The 19,673-nt window shown below is 40.9% G+C and overlaps 2 protein-coding genes across 3 annotated transcripts; both read left to right on the forward strand.

The window, feature by feature from the left end:
- The first annotated feature begins 700 nt into the window (after positions 1–700).
- On the forward strand, positions 701–7,223 carry LOC143139748 (uncharacterized). Its single transcript, XM_076300470.1, has 5 exons — positions 701–803; positions 2,604–2,733; positions 2,967–3,144; positions 3,420–4,024; positions 4,199–7,223. The coding sequence occupies exons 2-5, from the start codon at positions 2,611–2,613 to the stop codon at positions 5,069–5,071; spliced, it is 1,779 nt and encodes a 592-aa protein (XP_076156585.1). The 5' UTR covers positions 701–803; positions 2,604–2,610; the 3' UTR covers positions 5,072–7,223.
- A 171-nt stretch (positions 7,224–7,394) lies between these two features.
- LOC143139749 (pantothenate kinase 3-like) lies at positions 7,395–19,493 on the forward strand. 2 transcript variants are annotated; one of them, XM_076300472.1, is made up of 8 exons: positions 7,395–7,806; positions 8,741–9,093; positions 14,803–15,047; positions 15,789–15,965; positions 16,405–16,528; positions 17,092–17,217; positions 18,237–18,334; positions 18,475–19,493. In XM_076300472.1, exons 1-7 carry the CDS (start codon positions 7,548–7,550, stop codon positions 18,285–18,287), a joined length of 1,335 nt encoding a protein of 444 aa, XP_076156587.1. In that variant the 5' UTR covers positions 7,395–7,547; the 3' UTR covers positions 18,288–18,334; positions 18,475–19,493. The 2 variants fall into 2 exon arrangements, with proteins under 2 accessions (XP_076156587.1, XP_076156586.1); XM_076300471.1 differs by having other exon boundaries at positions 18,237–19,493.
- The last annotated feature ends 180 nt before the right edge of the window (positions 19,494–19,673 follow it).

The raw sequence follows: 19,673 nt of genomic DNA on the forward strand, positions 1-19,673 counted from the left end.
ATGTAATGACTCAGCGATGAAATAGGCCTATTTGTTTTATGTTGTACTTTTCAGCATGGAACCACAGAAACCAGGATAGCAGCAATTGAAAATGTAGAAAACAGACCATTACACACAATCAGTTGTATGGATGTACTACATTTGCTGCTCAAGATAGGAAGAAATTGCTTTTATGATGTGCACAACAAGTGATAAGCTGATATGGAGTTTGAACAAGCAGTTTTGAGAATTTCAGTTCTGAAATGCACCAAAGCGACTGAGAAAAACTTTAATTGATCACAAGTCCGAATTAGGGTTGAAGGTGGCGCTAAATACAGCGAAGCAATATTTGATATATTGGTGCGGAATTCGCTTCTCATAGAAATGAACAGGGATACTGCGTCGCGGAGCTCGCATATCGCATAGGAACTCCGCGACGCAATATCCCTATTCATGATGAGAAGCGAATTCGCATCGCATCGCATGCTAGTGGATTTTTGATGCACATTTCACGTGTTTCCAAACGGGATTTCTTATTCGAATAGATTAAATGCGCATTAGGAAGTTGGATGGAAACACCCTATATAGTTTGCGCCACTTTAGATAAGACCACTTTTTGGGTTAATTCGTTCGGACTACACCACGTTTTGTTTGTTTGACTCCTGTCCTCTTGAGTGCGCTGTGTAGGCGCGTTCACATCACGTAGTGTGCGTCTGGATAGTAGAGGAAGGAAGAGTGTTGCGTATCCTGCGCAGGCTAAATGAGAAAGTGAAATCGCGAAAAGGTTGAGAGCACATACACCCTGGCATTGATACCCTCAACAGGTAAGGCACTTTCAGGAATGCGTCCACTTCGAGGACTTTCCAATATGTAACTATTTACAGTTAGTGGTCTGCCGTTTCTGTATGCAGGCAGGCAGGCAGGCAGGCATGGGGATACGGCGACCGCTGTCACGTCATCCGGAGAAATAATATTTGGTCACGCAACACTAATAATATGGGTACCCAGAAGCTCGCGTACAGAACGAAATGGATTTCTAGAACGCAACTTGTCATGGGGATAGGCCTACTGTTTGTTTCTCCTATCAGTTTATAGAAGTGCTCTTCTTCAGATTCCGTTTGTAAAGAATCTGTAACTCGAAACTGAAAGTAAGAATTCAGGACAACATAGCTACCCCATCATCACAACCAAGCCTTATCTCCATTTCCCCAAGGCCTATGGGTGCCAAATTAAAAGGCAAACGAATGCCTACTAATTTTGAGTGCATAAGCGTTTAAGTATTTTACTATGTATTAGGCTATGACAGATCAGTAGCCTGCTGAAATAGTAGGCTACCTTTATTTATGTCATGGCACATTACATGAAATTACAGTTTTTCTCAGTCGCTTTGGCGCATTTCTCAGATCAGAATTGAAATTCTCAAAACTGCTTGTTCAAACTCCATATCATCTCATCACTTGTGCACATCATTAAAGCAATGTCTCCCTATCTTGACAAAACAGCAATGCTTTAGTACATCCTTGAAACTGATTTTGTACACATGGCTGCTCTTTTTGACATTTTCAATTGCTAATGTCCTGTTGGTCAAAATGCACTTTCATGCTGAATAGTCCACCCAGTTAATCAAATTGGCCTTATTTCATCGTTTGAGTCATTACATGCAGTGTTGAACTAGCTGTCATGACTAGTTGTCATAGTCTGTGTAGCAAATGTCAAGGTGTATTAGAAAGATGTAAGCTTACAGTGGTGCACAGTTCTGACTAAAGGGCGTTTTAGACTATATTGGTAATATATCTCATTTGCACAATGCTGTAAAAGCCTTTGTTTTCTTTACACTGTTAAAATGTCCGTCAACAGTAAAAACTTTGAAACATATCCACTCTCTTGCAATCGATCCCCTCCACACACAATTATGTGTAACTTTGTAGTTTTAAAATAGCTATGCCACAAAGAAAATAGTGCTACCTTGCACATTGTTCATAGAAAATAGAGTAAACTGTCATATTGACAACAAGACAAAGCAATTTGTCTATCTTGACATAAACAACAGTGTAAGGACTTGTCATATTGATATCACTGACAGTTTCATTGGTATAAATTCTTGCTTTTGAGACATAGACTGAGTATTTTGAGTAAGATACATGCTTCTGCAGGTAATCTACCAACTGTTCTGCAATACAAACATTAATGATGATTTGAGAAATGCACCAAAGCAACAGAGAAAAACTGTAATACATTTTCATGAAATATCCAAACCAATTCAAGGTCTGACCTTTTCTGGCAACAGCAGCTATATGGGTAGTACTCAGGACAACTAAAATGACAAAGACTCAGATTACATGCAAGCCTATCTCTGAGGTTCATCATAGTTTGTGGCTGAACAATTGCATGTTTTTTATTTTTTTTTAAATGATATACATTACCCTCATTCAGTGACATTATAGAGTTCTTAATCTGTGGAAATGTTTCAGTTCATTCTATGGATACTAAACTTAAGTGGGCTGCTTAAGTATGTGTGTGTGTGTGTGCACACACACATGTGATTCTAATACGGTCTCATACACATTCAGTAGATCTAGGCATAATATATTTTCACTCTGTTTTCCCCTCTCTCTCTCTATCAGTTGAACAATGACTTACGCCAGTGATAAACTTAAGAATGGCTTCATCCGTCGGAATAGGTCCCGTATTGCCAATGAGGTGAAAGCACTGGAAATACTGCTGCACTTACCCTGTCTGACCACAACGGACATGGTATGCTTAATATTTCCTACACAAACATAGCAAGTTAGCAACATCTAAAACATACAAACAATGCATTAAAGGGTCATGCCATTGATAAAAAAAATACATAGCCTAAAATTAACCCTTGCCATTTGTTGCCAAAATAGACAAAGTCATGAGTGTTGACCTCTTCTTTCTTTGGTGTTATGTGCCCGTGTTCACTTTTTCATTATTAGTATTGCACACCTCTTTTCCTGATGTAGGAAGAAGTGGAAGCAGCATTTAGAAGAATGGGGAACACATATGCCATGTCACAGCTGCTGGATAACCTGACGCGGCGGGAAAACTGGCCTGAGGAGTTCATCAGGGCTCTGGAGGAGTGTGAGCACCCTACACTCGCCCAGGAGATGAGCGAAGCATACGAGGCCCTGAAACAACCCAGTAACTCTCTAAACAATAAACACACACACACACACACACACACACACACACACACACACACACACAATACAATCAAACACACACACACACACAATACAATCAAACATACTGTACAACATTATGGCCAATATGGTATCATGCTGATTTTGAGTCTTAGTGCCGGCCCTTCAGTATGTCTTATGTTATGTTGTTATAGCGGGGCACATTGTAATCACAATTATTGTATTTTTCATCAGAAGAAATGTTACATAATTTCTCTTTGTATGTTTTCTCAGAACAGAGGCAGAAACCTGTGGCACCATCTGCCGGACCAGCTGTTGTAACATCTCCACACGTCCTTACTCCCTCAAGTATTGCTGCCCATCCACCAGTCCATCCATCAGTATCTGTCCAATCTGCCCCCCTCCCCACACTATCTGAAAGGTCTGCATTCCCTCCCAGTAGGACCCCAGAGCGTCCATACCCTCCTAATGTGCCTACTGAGTCTCTCATCTACCCGAACACCAGTAACCAGCCAGCTTTCCATCCCAATGTGGCTGCCAGTACTGCATCCGCCCCTAGTTTGGTACTAGTGCCACCTGTAAACAGTCCATCAGCTGCACCTGCGGCACAGGTCCTCCAGCCAGAAGTAGCCCAGGCTCAACGCCTTGCTGTTACTCCTGAGCCTGACATCACAAATGCCCCCAAGAGTGGTGTCACTCCCGCAGATATCTCCGAGCCCCCCAGCCTGTCACCAGATCCACAGACCCCCCTTCACACGAACAGCCCAGGGCGCCCCCAGCCAACCAAACTCGCCATCCAGGAAACATGCTCCCCCAGCTGCAAAGGGAACCCACTCCAGCAAAAATCAGAAGACACCTCAAATCCAACATTGCACCAGGTACACACATTTTTAAACATGCACAAACAGATAATAAACGCAATTGCAACACAGATGCAAACAAATGTAACATTTTCACTGCCACTAATGAAAGAAAATGTACACACTCACACACACATACACACACATCTTTTCTGTCACATACTATAATTCACAGTCATTTTCTTTTCTCAGGTCAGCAGCACACACCGGCATCCCACAGCATCATATGAAGACCGCGAGGTCCATCGTCCACCGCATGGCACAAAGAACATCGCCCCTCCTGCTACTGTTCCGGTCTCTGCCCCTGTGGTTGCCATGACACACCGGACGCTTCCCAGACCGATTGACAGTGATCCGGAGGACGAGTTCTTCAGCAAGCCTGGAGTTCTACAAAGTTTTGCTGCCGAACCTTGTTCTCTGACCTCCGATGACCTTGAATTGAGTGTAACTCAAGAGCCTGAGGTTTGCCCTGCACCTGTCTTACAGTCAGATCAAGTATCTAATTTTACTGAAGCTAACCACAGCCGAGGATCAGTTAATATCCATAACAGTGGGAGTCCCAGCTGCCAGTCAGATGGTCTTGTAGATGACCCTGCCCTCTCTCCAAATCACGTCTCAATAGAGGATCACTTTGAATCAGTGCGCCGTAACTCGGCGGACCAAGGAACAGAGGCATATGTAATCCATTTTTCTCAGGAGCCGTCAATCCAGAATTATGATGGCCAGATTCCAAGCCGTTTGGAAAGCAAAGTTTCCAGCCAAGAGATGTCTGTGATGAACCACAGTGAAACACAACAGCAGCTTAACACAAACCAACACAGCCTCACACAGAGCATTCTGGAAAATGGAGTTCATTTGAGATGTGGCACAAAGACTGAAGTCATTACTGAGAAGATGGGGAACGAATCACAAGGAGAAGAGAGCAGACATCAGGAGAAAGGGGCGCTGAGAGAGATGTCCATGGCAAGTCTCATACCAGTCCTTCAGAATGTTCCTCTCATTCCAGCAGCAGCTGCAGCTGTTGGGATCTGTGCATTTTTCATTGTTTGGAAACTCCGCAAATGAGCACCTGTGATGCAGCTGAAACCCCATCCAATCCTTGTGACAATTGTATTTAATCACTTTCATTAAGAGAGTATCTCTTCAGCAAATCCACACCACCTTCATGGCCTTTTACTGGACGTTGCTCATCCATGTCCTTCTGAGAGCCCCTGTGATTTGTCAACAATCTTTCATATTCCAATTCCAAAAACATCTCAAGTCAAACGAATTGGGAAGCACAAAATAAAATTCAAAATTGTATTAGCAGCATCAGCAAATAGGACAATTCTGGCAGATAAAACAAGACTATAATCTGCCCCACCTATTGGGATTGCATCATACAAATCCTTTTTGATGAGACCTACACTTTAATTTGAGAATGTCATATGTCAGATTGTATATTTTACATCTACACCATCTTTCAATTATTTTCTTATTTTTCTTGTTTGAATATCTATTATTTCTTAAAGCATGCCATGTACATTTAGGGGTAGAATGAAAGGAAAAGTGTTATGCCTGTATCTACAACAACTAGGCCATCTCAATAAGAGTAACAGTTTAATTATGGTAGGCTACAGAACAGATCGTTACAGGAAATTTAAAAAAAGATGCATCGGTAATCAGAAAAGCTGAAATCGAATATCAGCAAAAGTGCAATGTTGTACATTTGACACTTTTAATAAGGTGTGTGTGTGTGTGTGTCTTTCTGTCTGTCTGTCTATCTGTTAATCTATCTGTCTGAAAATCTTCATGCAGAGCACAGAGGTCTGGGACAGTAAACCTTCCTGAAACTTTATTGCACAGTACATCTCACATATGAAAATTGTTCATTGTTTTCTGTATACCTTGTAGGGCTGGGAGATATGGCTGAAAACGGTATCACGATAAAAGTGTTTCATATCAGCAAATATCGATTATTATATTTTTGTATGTTTTTTCTCCTGGTCCTTAATAACTTTATTAAAGCCTTTAATAACCTTATTAAGCCTTCCCTCAAGGTGGGCCTGACAGGAAGACAGCTAAGGTAGCCTAAAAAACACATCCTTCATAAAATATATCTTTTTTATCATCTTTCAAAACACTTACAACATTTACAATACTTTGATTTGTCTGTAGACAACCACAGAAGTGTCATTCTGTTTTGAACATTGTCAGTGGTGTAAAATAGTTTCCACTGTAAGACAATTTGCTAATGCAAACAATGTTCTTGCTCAAAACTCCACCAATTAATGTAATTATGCTCTTAAACAACATTTTGAACCAAATTGATTCAGCTTTAGACATACATTAGGCTATATTCCAGCCAATCAAGAGATGCTTGTGTTTTTAGAGCTGAATGGAAGGATGTATTTGATGGGCTGTGTGTGTGTTTGTAAATACTTCAATGTTGTGGTAATATAAGCACTTTGAAGGGGATTTCCCAAATGATAAAATTGTAAAAGTGTAATGGAATGTAGCCTGTAGTCTACTTTCATAATAGTCAGGCACTACATTTGAAGAAGTGGGACACTATAAATATTAGCCTATATCAACGACAAGCGTAGCCTGACCTTACACTTGCCGGATGTGTGCAAGAAATCGTGTTTTATTGATCACTTCCCAAAATGGTTCCTTTTCGATTTGCTTGTTGCGATGTGTTATGGAAACGTGATTTGAAGATTTGTGCACAGCTGGGTTTCCCCCTCAGATATACACAGGGTAGGTTTTACATTCCTTGTGCTATAGGATTTCCCACAGTGCAATCAACGTGGCATGTTGTGTGTGATGTCTGTATGCTACTGAGACCTTGAATTTCCCCCTGGGGATCAATAAAGTATCTATCTATCAACAACCAAGCTTATTTATTTACCATCAAAAAGATTACCAACAGTGCAGCTTACATTATATAATGTGTGGTCAATGTCCTGGTGGAAAACCCCTGGCGTTATACATGATGATGTCAATGAAAATGTTTTAAGTTCTAACCTTGTGTTGTCATCTGCTCACCAGAGGTCACTAAAACTTTAATTTTACAGCTCAAATGTTTAGCTACGAGATTTTGGTAGCCTATCTCCCTGAAAAACAAACTCCAACAAAGACAGGTGCATCACCCGCTTATTCTGTGATGATTTTGAGGGCAAAAGTGCATCGTGGAATTTGTGAAATGCATCCACATGGGAAAAAATATGTGAATTAATAACCATAGCCTAATAATAAAAAAAACGAATCTGTTCAATTAATCTCATTTTGTGTGGTCTATATGTAGCTTTCTATGTTTTTTCTTCAAACCAATGCTGCAATCATAATGAAAAAAGGCCATTGGTGTAGCGGGACGTCAATCAATACGTGCCTCGCTGTATCAAATCGAAGGCGTGCATTTCTTGTGTTGTAAACAGACATAAACACATCGCGATGTGAAATGAAATGGGGAATAATTTGATTATTATTTTACTGTTCTGTTTAAAAGCAGTTTTTCTAGCAAACATTCACTTCGCCTAGAATTATTCTTGACGCATTCTGAATGGAACTGAATGGTCATCAAACTGACGATGGAACGTCTGAGGAGACCGAGAATGATGAAGTCGTTAAACCGAAGAAGCCGCACCACCAACAACAGCCTCCATGGAAGGAAACGCAAAGTAGTGTTAGCTTTTCCGCTACAGCCGCCAACATGGAGGGCGCATCGGTATCGGCCGGGGGAAGTGCCTCAATCGCGCGGCGGACATCCAGCTCGAGCATCGCTAGACAAAGGATCGACTCTCTAAAAAAGAACAGGCCCCGTAGGTTTTTAAGCCCTGTTAACGGGGGTAATTTTACCTGTAGCGATTATTTTAGCTAGCATGCTAACGTCAAATTAGGGGTGTCAAAATGTAGGTTGATGGTGGTCTATCTAACGTTATTTATATAGGTTGATGGTGGGCTATCTAGCGTTATTTACATTTTTCCCTGGATAGTTGTCGCATACACATGTCTGCGCCAGACTGTTCGCCTGTCTCCACATTTTGTGTCATATTAGCTGCAAGAAACCACAAGCTTCCATCTAACGGGCAGATGTATTAGAAGCTAGTGAGCTAACGTTGCAGCTAGTGCTAGATAACAAGCTAATTGAGACTCGCATAGAGCTAATTTATGGGAAATTGGCTAATTTAGCAAATGATTTTAATGAACAAACTGAGCGAGCAATGGCAATGTTAACGTTAACGTTTGCCATGCTAGAGTGGGTTTCGATCATGAGGTAACTATTTCATTAAATAATTAATTGCGCCTCAATATCTGATAAAATAAAGTGTCTTTGTAGAAAGACATGCATTAACTACGCAGTAAATGAATCGTTAATCAGCGCAGTGTCGTTAACTTAATTTTCATTTGATCTATAATGTGTACATTACGCTTTACTACCATATGCCCCAGGTAGCTGTTACGTTACAGCTGTATTCGGTCAAGATGGCGTCTCTCCCGAGTCCCATCATTCAAGCTCTGTTATGGTGAATGTGATTGAACAGCAAAGTGTTAACTTTACTTCCACCCTTGAAACACTGCCAGATACCCAATATACGCATGCAGTATTTACATCCTGCATTTTTTGCCTGCATCTAATAAAAAGTCAATAATGTTGTTGATCTTAACACGGTATTTTACACTCTGGGGAAACGCGTATTAAACATGTCCTTTACAGTTATTTATGCACATTGCTTATTTCTGTAACACATCTAGCATTCCCCTGGTTCGGCATGGACATTGGCGGGACGCTGGTGAAGCTAGTGTACTTTGAGCCGAAAGACGTGACAGCGGAGGAGGAGCAAGAGGAGGTTGAGAGCCTGCGCAGCATCCGACACTATTTGACATCCCACACGGCTTATGGAACTACCGGAATCCGAGATGTGCACCTGGAGCTGCCGGGGCTGTCACTGTGCGGCCGCACGGGCAGTCTGCACTTCATCCGATTCCCCACGCACGACATGGCCGCCTTCCTACAAATGGTTCGGGACAAGCACTTTTCCAGCCTACACACCACGCTCTGCGCCACCGGTGGAGGCGCTTTCAAGTTTGAGCAAGACTTTCTCAAGGTGGGTGGACGCACTGAAATACATGGATGAAAAACGTAATGGAATGTAATGGGTGCATGTAATAGCTGCACTGATTACATTATGTTACGGGTCATGCAAACATGCCGTTAAAAGGCCTGACTGCCGCTATCCTTTTCTTTCACATACACAGGCAGCATTGATATTTACTTCAGGACAGTAGATACATATTTATATATGGAGACAAAAGTATTGGGACGCCTGTCATTGCTCCCACAGGAACTTCAATGACATTCCATTATACTGTATATCCAGGTATTACTAAGTTACGTTAGGTATTAGGTATTTCCTCTCTGCAGCTATAATGGTTTCCACTCATCTGGGATACATTTCCAGAAGATTTTACAGTGTCTGTGGACATTTTTGTCCATTCATATTTGTGAGGTCAGGCACTGATGTTGGACAAGAAGGCCTGTCTCGCAAATGTCTCTTCTAGTTCATCCTAAAGGTAATTGATGACACAGAGTAACTTGTTCTCTCTGTGGGGCAGTCATAGCCTCGTGAGACCATCCTGATCTCGCGAGCTTCAGGGTTTCACTCGCAGATCAGTCTGGATACTTTCCGTTAAAGAAAATTTGGAGCAGTTCACCAAACGAACGTCCAATCAGCGTTGGCTTTGAGGCGGGTTGAGGTGTGACGCAACGAACAACATGACGGCATCCACAGAGATGAGCATAGCTATCGGGCAAGTTTTATTCAAATTAGAAAGTGTTCCTGGGTAAACTGTGAAGCTATGAGTCTCAGCCATGCAGCTGGGAGGAATGAACGACACAGACATCCTCCACGGCTGATTCCAGTTCATAATGGAGGAATATACTATCTTCAGAAGTGTAGGGCCTACCGTGAAAACTTGATAGGAATTGTCGTTGATTAGGTTCATAAATGGTAAGTTAAAACATCTTAACGTTTGTCACGTTACCTAACTTAATTGTATGTTAAACGGCATTAGAAGAATACTTTGTTCATCTAATTGGTTGATTTGGCCCGTCGATAACCAACAAAGGTGGTGATAGACAGATGGTTTATCCAATCAGCTAACCAGTATGTCCGCCCCTTCCCAAAAGTTCTTCAATGAAAAGTTCCCAGATGGATATGCGGAGCAAATCCATCTGGCGGAGTCAGGTTAGGGCAGTCAAGCTTTTCTACACCAAACTCGCCCATCGATGTCTTTCTGGACCTTGCTTTGTGCACCAGGATGTAGTGTTAATTTTGTCACCTTTTTGTACGAAATGTCCTTTTTAGTCTTTGTCATATTTAGTCATTCAAATATAATTATTGTTAGTCAAGTTTTAGTCGACTAAAAGTCTCGTCATTTTAGTCTAGTTTTAGTCAAAAGAAAACTAAAGGTATCTTAGTCTTAGTCAGTTTTTGTCAACACATTTTAGTCTTTTTTTTTATAACAAATTATTTCTTATTACCATTTGAGTCAAATGGTGTTTCACACATCTCAATTTTCAAACAATATTTTGTGTCCACAGGGCTACTTGTCTGTTATAACTACTCATGTCAACTACTAGTCAGTATGTTTACATGCACAGGTAAGTCAAGCTACAGTTATAGCTCGGCTGGGATTTGACCATAGACAGTAAAAGATTTGACTGGACCACTGTCATATTCGTAGACCAGTGTTTCTCAAAGTGTGGTCCGGGGATCACTGGTGGTCCGCAAGCTATCCCAAGTAGTCCGCGAGCAGACGTGGTAAAATATAATATAGATGAGTTGTTTGCAATATTGAACCAACTTGTTCTGCAACAGTTCTGCAACACTGTCTATGTAAGATATGCCAGTTTAAATCATACAGTATGAATCCACACAATAAGCAAAGTGCAAAGACAATAAGCAAGGTGGTTCAGTGAGTAGGCCTATTGTGTAGACTAATTATAGGCTATTGTTGAAGTAGGTCTAATCTTTTTTTTTTTTAGCTAGGGTTAGTTAAGTGGTCCTGAAACTGAAAAAGTTTGAGAAACACTGTCATAGGCCAAAGTATTAATGTTTTACTCCGCTTCGCTAGATGGCGATATGCGCCCAAACACAACACATTCCCCAAACAGACTCTCCATCTTAGCCATAGCTAACTTGCTAGCGAACTTTCCATATTAGCTTACTTGCTAGCAAACTTTGCATCATCAGTCTAACTAGTTAAATAGTTGACATTACATTATGAACATTTTTGTATGGACATTCTGGGGGATGTTAATTTGTATGAGAGAAGCTTCAACTTCTGGGTATGTAGCATTGTGGCATAAAGCTTAGGTAGTTAGCTTGCTAACTCTGGCAGAAATTGCAGTGTTCTTGTTCCATGTAGTTTCGTGTTGCAGCCACAGGGTTGCAGCAACAGCACGTAGACTAGCCTACAGGAAAGCTGAACATTCGGAATATTTTGAAAACATAACAGCTAGATATTCTGTCTTATCATTTTGAAAACGAAAATGAAGAGAGATTCTATCTTAGTTTTTATTTCATGCAAAACATTTTAGTCTCGTCTTTTTTCGTCAACAATAATGCATCTTAAGATAGTCTTAGTCAGTGTTTCAGGACATTACTGCCGTCTCGTCATCGTCTCGTCTTAGTCATGAAAAAAAAGGTCGTTGACGAACATATTTCCTCTCGTCTCATCTGACGAAATTAACACTACCAGGATACAGTTATGCTGGAATGGAAAAGGGCATTCCGAAACTGTTCCCAAAGAGTTGGAAGCATATGATTGTCTAGCCTTCTAGATTTCTAGTGTTAACTATTCCCTGCACCAGCATGACTGTACGCAGTGCACAAAGCAAGGTCCTTAAAGGTGTTGGGTCAAACCATCCTGGTATGGGGGGACTCTGGGTTTTTAGGATAATGAAATTGAATAGCCTACTGAAATATAAAATTAATTTTATGAACTTATATTTTCCTGAAATATTTATTAAATAATTGTTTTAAAGTATTTTTACATGGATTTTATTTTTTAAATCTATGTATATATTAACCCTAAGCTGTTTTTTAGGGCATTTTCACAACCTTTATTTATAAGGATTTATTCTGGTCATTGTAAGTGCCACACACACATATTATATATTGTTTTTTTCAGCAGAGTCTAGGCTATCCAGATCTGCCATCATTTCATGTATTAGTACTAGCATTTCAAATTCTATATTTTAAAGAATTAAAATATAAAAACATAAAAATTCTTATATTTTGACATGTATCTCACCACAGCAAGCTCATAGCTCTACATGCATTTCATGTGTGTGTAGCAGACTGTCCTGAATCTGGCAATATCATTGCCATGGTGGAGGAATTCTCTGGGGCTGAGCAATTTACAGACATATGTGGTGTGTGCCTTACAGAAATAAATGCCATTTTTTTATTTAGTGATTTAATGACCTTTCTGCGCTCCATATCTGTGACACGAACTGATCTGACCTGACTTGACCGTTTTTACGTGTTATAGTCTGTGTGTGCCTATGGTGTCTGCACTCATGATTCATGATACTACTTTTTACTGCATTGCCATGAACAAAGTAAAAGCAAAAAAGGTGTTTCTTTGCCGAACAAATTGGGATGCAATATGAGCCTTGAATTGGATGCCATGCAGGAATTTGGTAGGATCTCAAAACCGGATTATGAACATGCTTTGCCATAGAGAAACACACAATAGCGTTTGATTATAAACATGCTTTGCTACAAAAACAGACAAAAACGTGAGGTAAGTCGAGTTATATGAAGTAATTATTTTGGTGTCACTTCGTCTGTTTTATAACTCAGAAGGATGTACTTGGTATCAAATGATAGCTCCGTGTCTCCTCTTTCATCTGACATGCGTGGCATATCTATCCGATCACAGGTCCGCGAGTAATTCAAACGAGAGTAATGGGTGTGCAGCATTGGTTTTTGTACATGACGTTATTATTTTGTAGTCACTTTGTCTGATTTCATAAGCCAGAAGGATCAACATACTTGCTATCAATGGATAGCCCTGTGTCTCCTCTTTCATCTGATATGCTTGCCATATCTAAAATCAAAAGAGAGTAATGGGTGCGCAGGTAAACGCAGAGAAGTAAAGACTGTAAATATGGTGCAATTTGATTTAATTTCATGATTTTTTTTATTTTCATACTTTAACGTACAGACAAGTGCTTTGTCTCGTTGGAAAGCTCTACTTCTGCTCTGTCATGCAATCTCGCTGCGATGAACAGTTGCGGAGCAATGTAACAGAGAAGAAAGGGTGAGTTTTTGACGCACTTTGCATCAATCGGGTTCTAAGGGTTAAAATCTCACTTACCCCCTGGAGTGCCTTCACGTACCCCCAGGGGTACACGTACCCCCATTCAGGGGCGTCATGCAAGGCAAAATTCAGAGGGGGCACAATCAGGCAATTTTTTTCGGGGAGGGGGGGGTTCCTGTTAGAGGGGGGCCGGTGATTTCTCCCCCAGTATGCTGCTAAACATACAATTTCAATGCAGTTTGGGAGGGACAGAAATACCTTAACAGAGCAAGCAGCTACCATCCTCTATCTGAGGACTAAGCTAAAGTATCTATTTTGTAAGTTAATGTAAAACACATAGGTTGGTGAAAGAACTGTAAGCTCAAATTCAGCTTATTAAAGCATGTTTTGACACACACATTTACACTTAGGCCTACTACACATGATTTTAAAAACAGTATCATTGCAGTTGTTATGATTTGATTGATATGTGACCTAAGAACAATCTTACATTAAAAAAGTTGCTGAGGTCTGACTTTGTGGTGCTCAGAAATTAAATTATTGTAATCTTAATTCATGTGATGAAGGACTTTGAAAGAAGTTTCAGTGCTGAGTAAGGTTAACCCTAAATATTTGAATATTTTACTAATAGGCTAATATATTTTTCATGACCATTATGGCAAGCAATAGGCTACCTCATTTGTAAGTTGCTATCTGCAAATCATGAGCAAGTGACCTGATAATAACCTAAGTTATGAGCACGAGAGAGACTATTATACTTTCTTGCCCTCTACATCACGGTCATAGCGATCCTATATAAAACAACTTTAAGCCTCCTTTTGAACGGGTAGCCTATCCCATTTCATTACATGGATTAGCAGCCAGATACGTGAAGAGAACAAGTGGAGAAACATCCAACGCAATTCCTTGGTAGGCCTAATGTTATTAGGTTGGATTTTGTAGTCACTGCAAATCTAATCAGCTATTTTGCTACGGTTTATTACACATCTAGAAGAATACATTTGAGTCGTTATAGGCTCTGGCTTATTATGGAGCATAATAGGAACAAAGTTATGATAAAAAAAATTATCAAGGACGAAAAATCCGAGGGGGCACGTGCCCCCTTAACTTCAATGGGCATGACGCCACTGCCCCCATTTGAGAACCACTGCTCTACACAACCAAACACCTTTGGGGTGAACTAGAACAGACTTGGCCAGCCCGGTTGTCAAACACCAGTGCCTAACCTGACGAAAACTCTTCTGAATAAATAGGCAACTCCATATTAATACCTATGGATATAGAATGAGATGTCATTGAAGTTCCTGTGGGTGTAATGACAGGCGTCCCAATACATTTGTCGATATAGTGTCTACGTATTTTATAATTTTGTTGTATCTCAGCCCAAGGAAGCTTCAACTTTGACAGTCTTACACAAACTGCTCATGATTGTTGTGCAGAAAAACAGCAGCTCATAAAATCAGTTGTTCTGTCTGTGTCTCAAGATGGCAGATCTAGAGTTGTGCAAGCTGGACGAGCTGGAGTGCCTGATCCGCGGCGTCCTCCACATCGACTCGGTGGTGCCCTCCGAGTGCTACTACTTCGAGACTCCCACAGACCTGGAGCACTGTGAGGAGAAGGCTTTTCCCCTGGAGAACCCCTACCCTCTCCTGCTGGTCAACATCGGCTCGGGAGTCAGCATCCTGGCTGTCTACTCCAAAGACAATTACAGGCGTGTCACCGGAACCAGGTACTCACTAGTCAAGACACGCCAGGTTTATGTGGTTGATTGTGTCTGATGAAGGCACCACTCTCGGTGGTACAAGATGATGCCGTTTTCAATGGAAGAGGCATACTCACTTTTAGTCTTTAAATATTCTCTAACTTAATAATGCCCCCAGTCTAAATACCATTCCCCCTGAATGGGCTCATCAAGGAAATGCCCTTAAATCTCTTTTGCACTTACATTTACATTTATCCATTTGGTGGACACTTTTATCCAAAGCAGAATAACATTTAAGCTATTAACATTTGAACATTTAAACTATTTAACTACAGAGTTATAACTACAGCATTAGTATAACGTTTAAACTGCAGAGGAGACCATAGCTAGGAATTACCACTGCATCTGTCACTTCCTTGCACTTCATGCAAGGAGATTATCTAAATTACTGTCTGATCAATGCCATGGTCAAAACCAGGTTCACCAACAAAATGTCCCCCACTCTGATTTAAATCAAATGATAATGTAGATACAGTAGCAATTTCCTGTGTATTAGCCACATTGTGTATAAGCCGCAGGACAGTGTTTTATGCAAGTTAAATGAAACAAAACCATATTAATACCGTATTAACTGCCCCCTGTGTATTAACCTCATAGCTGAAGAAATTTTGCAAAATCAATGTATAAGCCGCGGCTAATAGTTGGGAAATTACGGTACCCTTTAGTCGTAGAGTTTGACTGTGACTGGTCTGTCCCATCCCTTCTCAGCCTGGGTGGTGGTACGTTCCTGGGCCTGTGCTGCTTGCTGACTGGCTGCAGCACCTTTGAGGAGGCTTTGGAGATGGCCTCGCTGGGGGAGAGCACACATGTGGATAAGCTGGTCAAAGACATCTACGGGGGGGATTACGAGAGGTTTGGCCTGCCAGGGTGGGCCGTGGCTTCCAGGTATTGTGTTACTTACTTAAATACTTCAAGATAGGCACACCGTTAGGCACACACACATGCACATGTACTTCTTTTGCAGTTGTTCTCTCTCACACACATACACATAATCACACGCACATTCAAATTCACAGTCAATATTTAATTGAGTAAAATACTACACACACACACATCTGTGGATGATTTGATATTTAAGCATCTCTGAGACTGTTTTGAAGTGATGTCACTTAAAGACTCTCAAAAAGCGTCATTGTTTTTTCATGCCTCATGTGTCTCACATATGACTTTTTGGAATGATTTTGAAATCCTCAACAGATGTATCATCACAGGGAAGTTTAAAAATTTGTATTGTTCATGTGGGATGTATTGATGCTGACCTTAGTTTGTGGGCCATATAGGTCATTCTGATTTTGTGTGTTCGTTTTTGTTTGCCCATGTTTAGTTTTGGGAATATGATGAGCAAAGAAAAGAGAGAGTCTGTGTCCAAGGAGGATCTGGCTCGAGCGACCCTGGTCACCATCACTAACAACATCGGCTCCATCACACGCATGTGTGCTCTCAACGAGGTACAGTACATGCTGCCACTCAACGCACACACACACACACACATCCACACCCGCCTAACACACACACAACACACAGGTCTTTCTCTCTTCTCTCAGCCTCTTTACAGTGCTGCCTTGTGGAATCTGATCAAGCAGCATTGTACAGGGCTATGAGAGCGTAGAGACCAACTACACACATCAGACAGCTTGGGATGCAGACAGGAAATACTGCCATCATACAGTCACCAAGCCTAATCATGCCTGAAGTACGATACAAGCATCATGATCCTGCATTCGTTACCTGCAAAGACAATTAGTCAAGTCAAGTCAGATTTATATTTGTTTGTACCAAAATGCTTTCAAGATTAAAAAAAAAAAAAAAAGATTGAAACTAAGGAACGCATAAAACTTACAAAAATATGTTTAACAAAATCATTCATTTCAAATTATGTATGCAATTCAGAAGTGTAATCTAGACATTAGATAGTTTTGTTGTGTAACTGTAAGTGTGAATAGGGTTTGTGTTTATGCTAATGTATAATGATAAAGCATATGTGTGTGTTTGTGTGTGTGTTTTTCATCAGAAAATTGAGAGAGTTGTGTTTGTGGGGAACTTCCTGAGAGTGAACACACTGTCTATGAAACTGCTGGCTTATGCCATGGACTATTGGAGCAAAGGACAACTGAAGGCTCTTTTCCTGAAACATGAGGTCTGTGTGTGTGTGTGTTTCACATACAAGCATGGCTTTTTTGTGTTGTGTTTGTGTGTGTGTATATGTATATGTATATCAGTGCTTTCGCTGGATTTTTTTTTGGCCAGACAAAATGCCCGATAATTTTCCAGAACCGGTACCGGACATACAGAACATCTGCCGGGCTATGTTTCAAATAGTCATAGATTCCTATATATTTAAACGGCACAAAATATTTCCACAATGCAGTTTATTAAGCGTCGTCAGCACCAGCAGTTTGTTTAGGATCAGCTTTGCACAAGCAGCGGAGAAGCATACTTTCATTAAGTTGCGCAAGCTGCTGCGCACACATTGCAAACAGACTAGCCTGTAATGCTACACAAGCGCATTAGTGGAGAATCGTGGGAGTCGGGAGAATTCCCAGTGGATCGGTAATGTTTTGCGGTCGGCATAGGTGAGCTTAAAAAAAGGCACAAAATCGTTGTTTGTATAAGTTCATTACTGCACGATCATACCCCCTTTTCTCTCACACCCAGCGGCCCCTCCTTACAGATCTGGTAGCTATAAAACGAAGCATACACAGGATACACTGGATACACAGACCCTCACTGAAAGTTTTAGAACGGTGGTTGTGAGATCTTTAGTTGCCCTGGATTCCTCCCCACAAAATGTCCCAATAAATGACTTGAAAACCTGCTCAATAAATTAGCAAACGCAACTGCAACTCCTCCTTAGCCTTTTCTAGAATGAAAGCTTATTCCGCTACTTGGGCAAACTTGAAATAAAAAACGAACGTGTCATAGTTTCAAGTTTATATTAAGTTGTCGTGGTAACATATTGTAGGCTTATATGACGTTTTTATAATTTTTTTCTGCGGGACAACTACGCGTGAAACCGGACAATTTCCGGCTGTAGCCGGCTAACGTAAACTCTGATGCTTCTAAAAGTAAGGGTCATTTGTCTCTTGACGCATCTCTCTAACTGTGTGTGTGTGTGTGTGTGTGTGTGTGTGTGTGTGTGTGTTCTTGTTTACGCAGGGTTATTTTGGTGCTGTGGGAGCATTATTGGAACTGCTAAACCCGTCCTGAACTTCCTCTTGAGCATCTCTCTTCACTGCTGAGCACCAAACATACATGTATGTTCGCACACACACACACACACACAAACACTTACAGTATATGTCTTATATGTGTGGTCCTTCATGCTCAGTCGCAGATTTAAACCCACCTGTTAGTCACACCATGTCTAATGTGTGCACTATCCCTTCACACTTAGGCCAGTCCCCTTCTGGGCCCTTTCTCTTCGTCTTCCCTCTGGAACTCTCTGTCATCATAATGGCTTAATGACAGAATAGAACAGAACACTCGCTCTGTAGACAGAATGCTGCACTCGCTGGGGCTCAAAGGCATCAGCTGGACTTCTTAGCCCTGTTTGGGGGTTTGCTGTATCATAGTAGCACATGGTTAAGCCTTAACAAGCCTGAAAGAAGGGGAGACGAGCAGAGATGCTCATGCATCTCAGCAAATCCAAAATCCTGGGACGATGGTTATTGAGATCAGGGGAACGTTAAGGTGAAAAATGTCTGTATGTTGCTAACTTCCTTAGTTAGAAGCATCAGCTTGTTTACCGTAGACCTGCACCGACAATCAGACAGAAGACCTTTTCAGGTCTGTTTCAGCTGGATAGGAGAGCCAAAGATCTTTGCTTTCTGTTGAATGTCAAAGATCTTTGCTTTCTGTTGAATGTCAAAGATCTTTGCTTTCTGTTGAATGTCAAAGATGTCCTATGTGTGTGTTTAATGTCCTTGGAGTCATCTGGTTGCATTGGAGTGGCATGTGGATCATCCTTGAAACAGATGTGTTCTGTTTTTAAGTGTTGCACAGAAATGAAACACAGAGCAGTTGCTTTTCCATTGAACTCCATTTCAGTTGATGTGGGACCATACACCAAAACCACACAAAGAAATTAGGACCTCCCTTACTTAGTGCATACCGGTATGCCGGTTCCTCACAGGCTGACGGAAACTGAAGGGTAAAGGTTTGTTCAACCTTTTGTTGTGTATATAATATTACAATGATATTGATATTGAACTGTGAGGGGCGGGGGGGGGTTACTCTGAAGTGCCTGTAAGACAGAAAGTCTACATGCTGAAAATAGCTGTTTTCTATGCTGTTACACAAGCTATGAAGCTTACGCTTACCTGAAAAAAAATATTTTTTTACTGTAAACACTGTATTGTTTGGTACTTTACTGGGTTTTTTTTTTTTGGTTGCAATAAAATATGTTTAAAATGATTGAACTGTGTGGTTGCGCTTTATTTTACAGTTGTTAAAGTCCGTTTAGGCCAGGTGTTCTGAGGATTCTGTTTTTATAAACCTCTAAAGCCTAACTTTTCCCATCCTTTTACCATGGAAGTGAATGCAGACCATTTTGATTTGGAAAGTTCATGTTGTACTGACCAGAGATCCTTTCGT

The sequence above is a fragment of the Alosa pseudoharengus genome, unplaced genomic scaffold (assembly GCF_046254945.1).
Source record: "Alosa pseudoharengus isolate Yale_2024_CS ecotype anadromous, Long Island Sound unplaced genomic scaffold, YU_APseudo_1.1 YU_APseudo_1.1_scf_22, whole genome shotgun sequence".
NCBI classification, from domain to species: Eukaryota; Metazoa; Chordata; class Actinopteri; order Clupeiformes; family Clupeidae; genus Alosa; species Alosa pseudoharengus.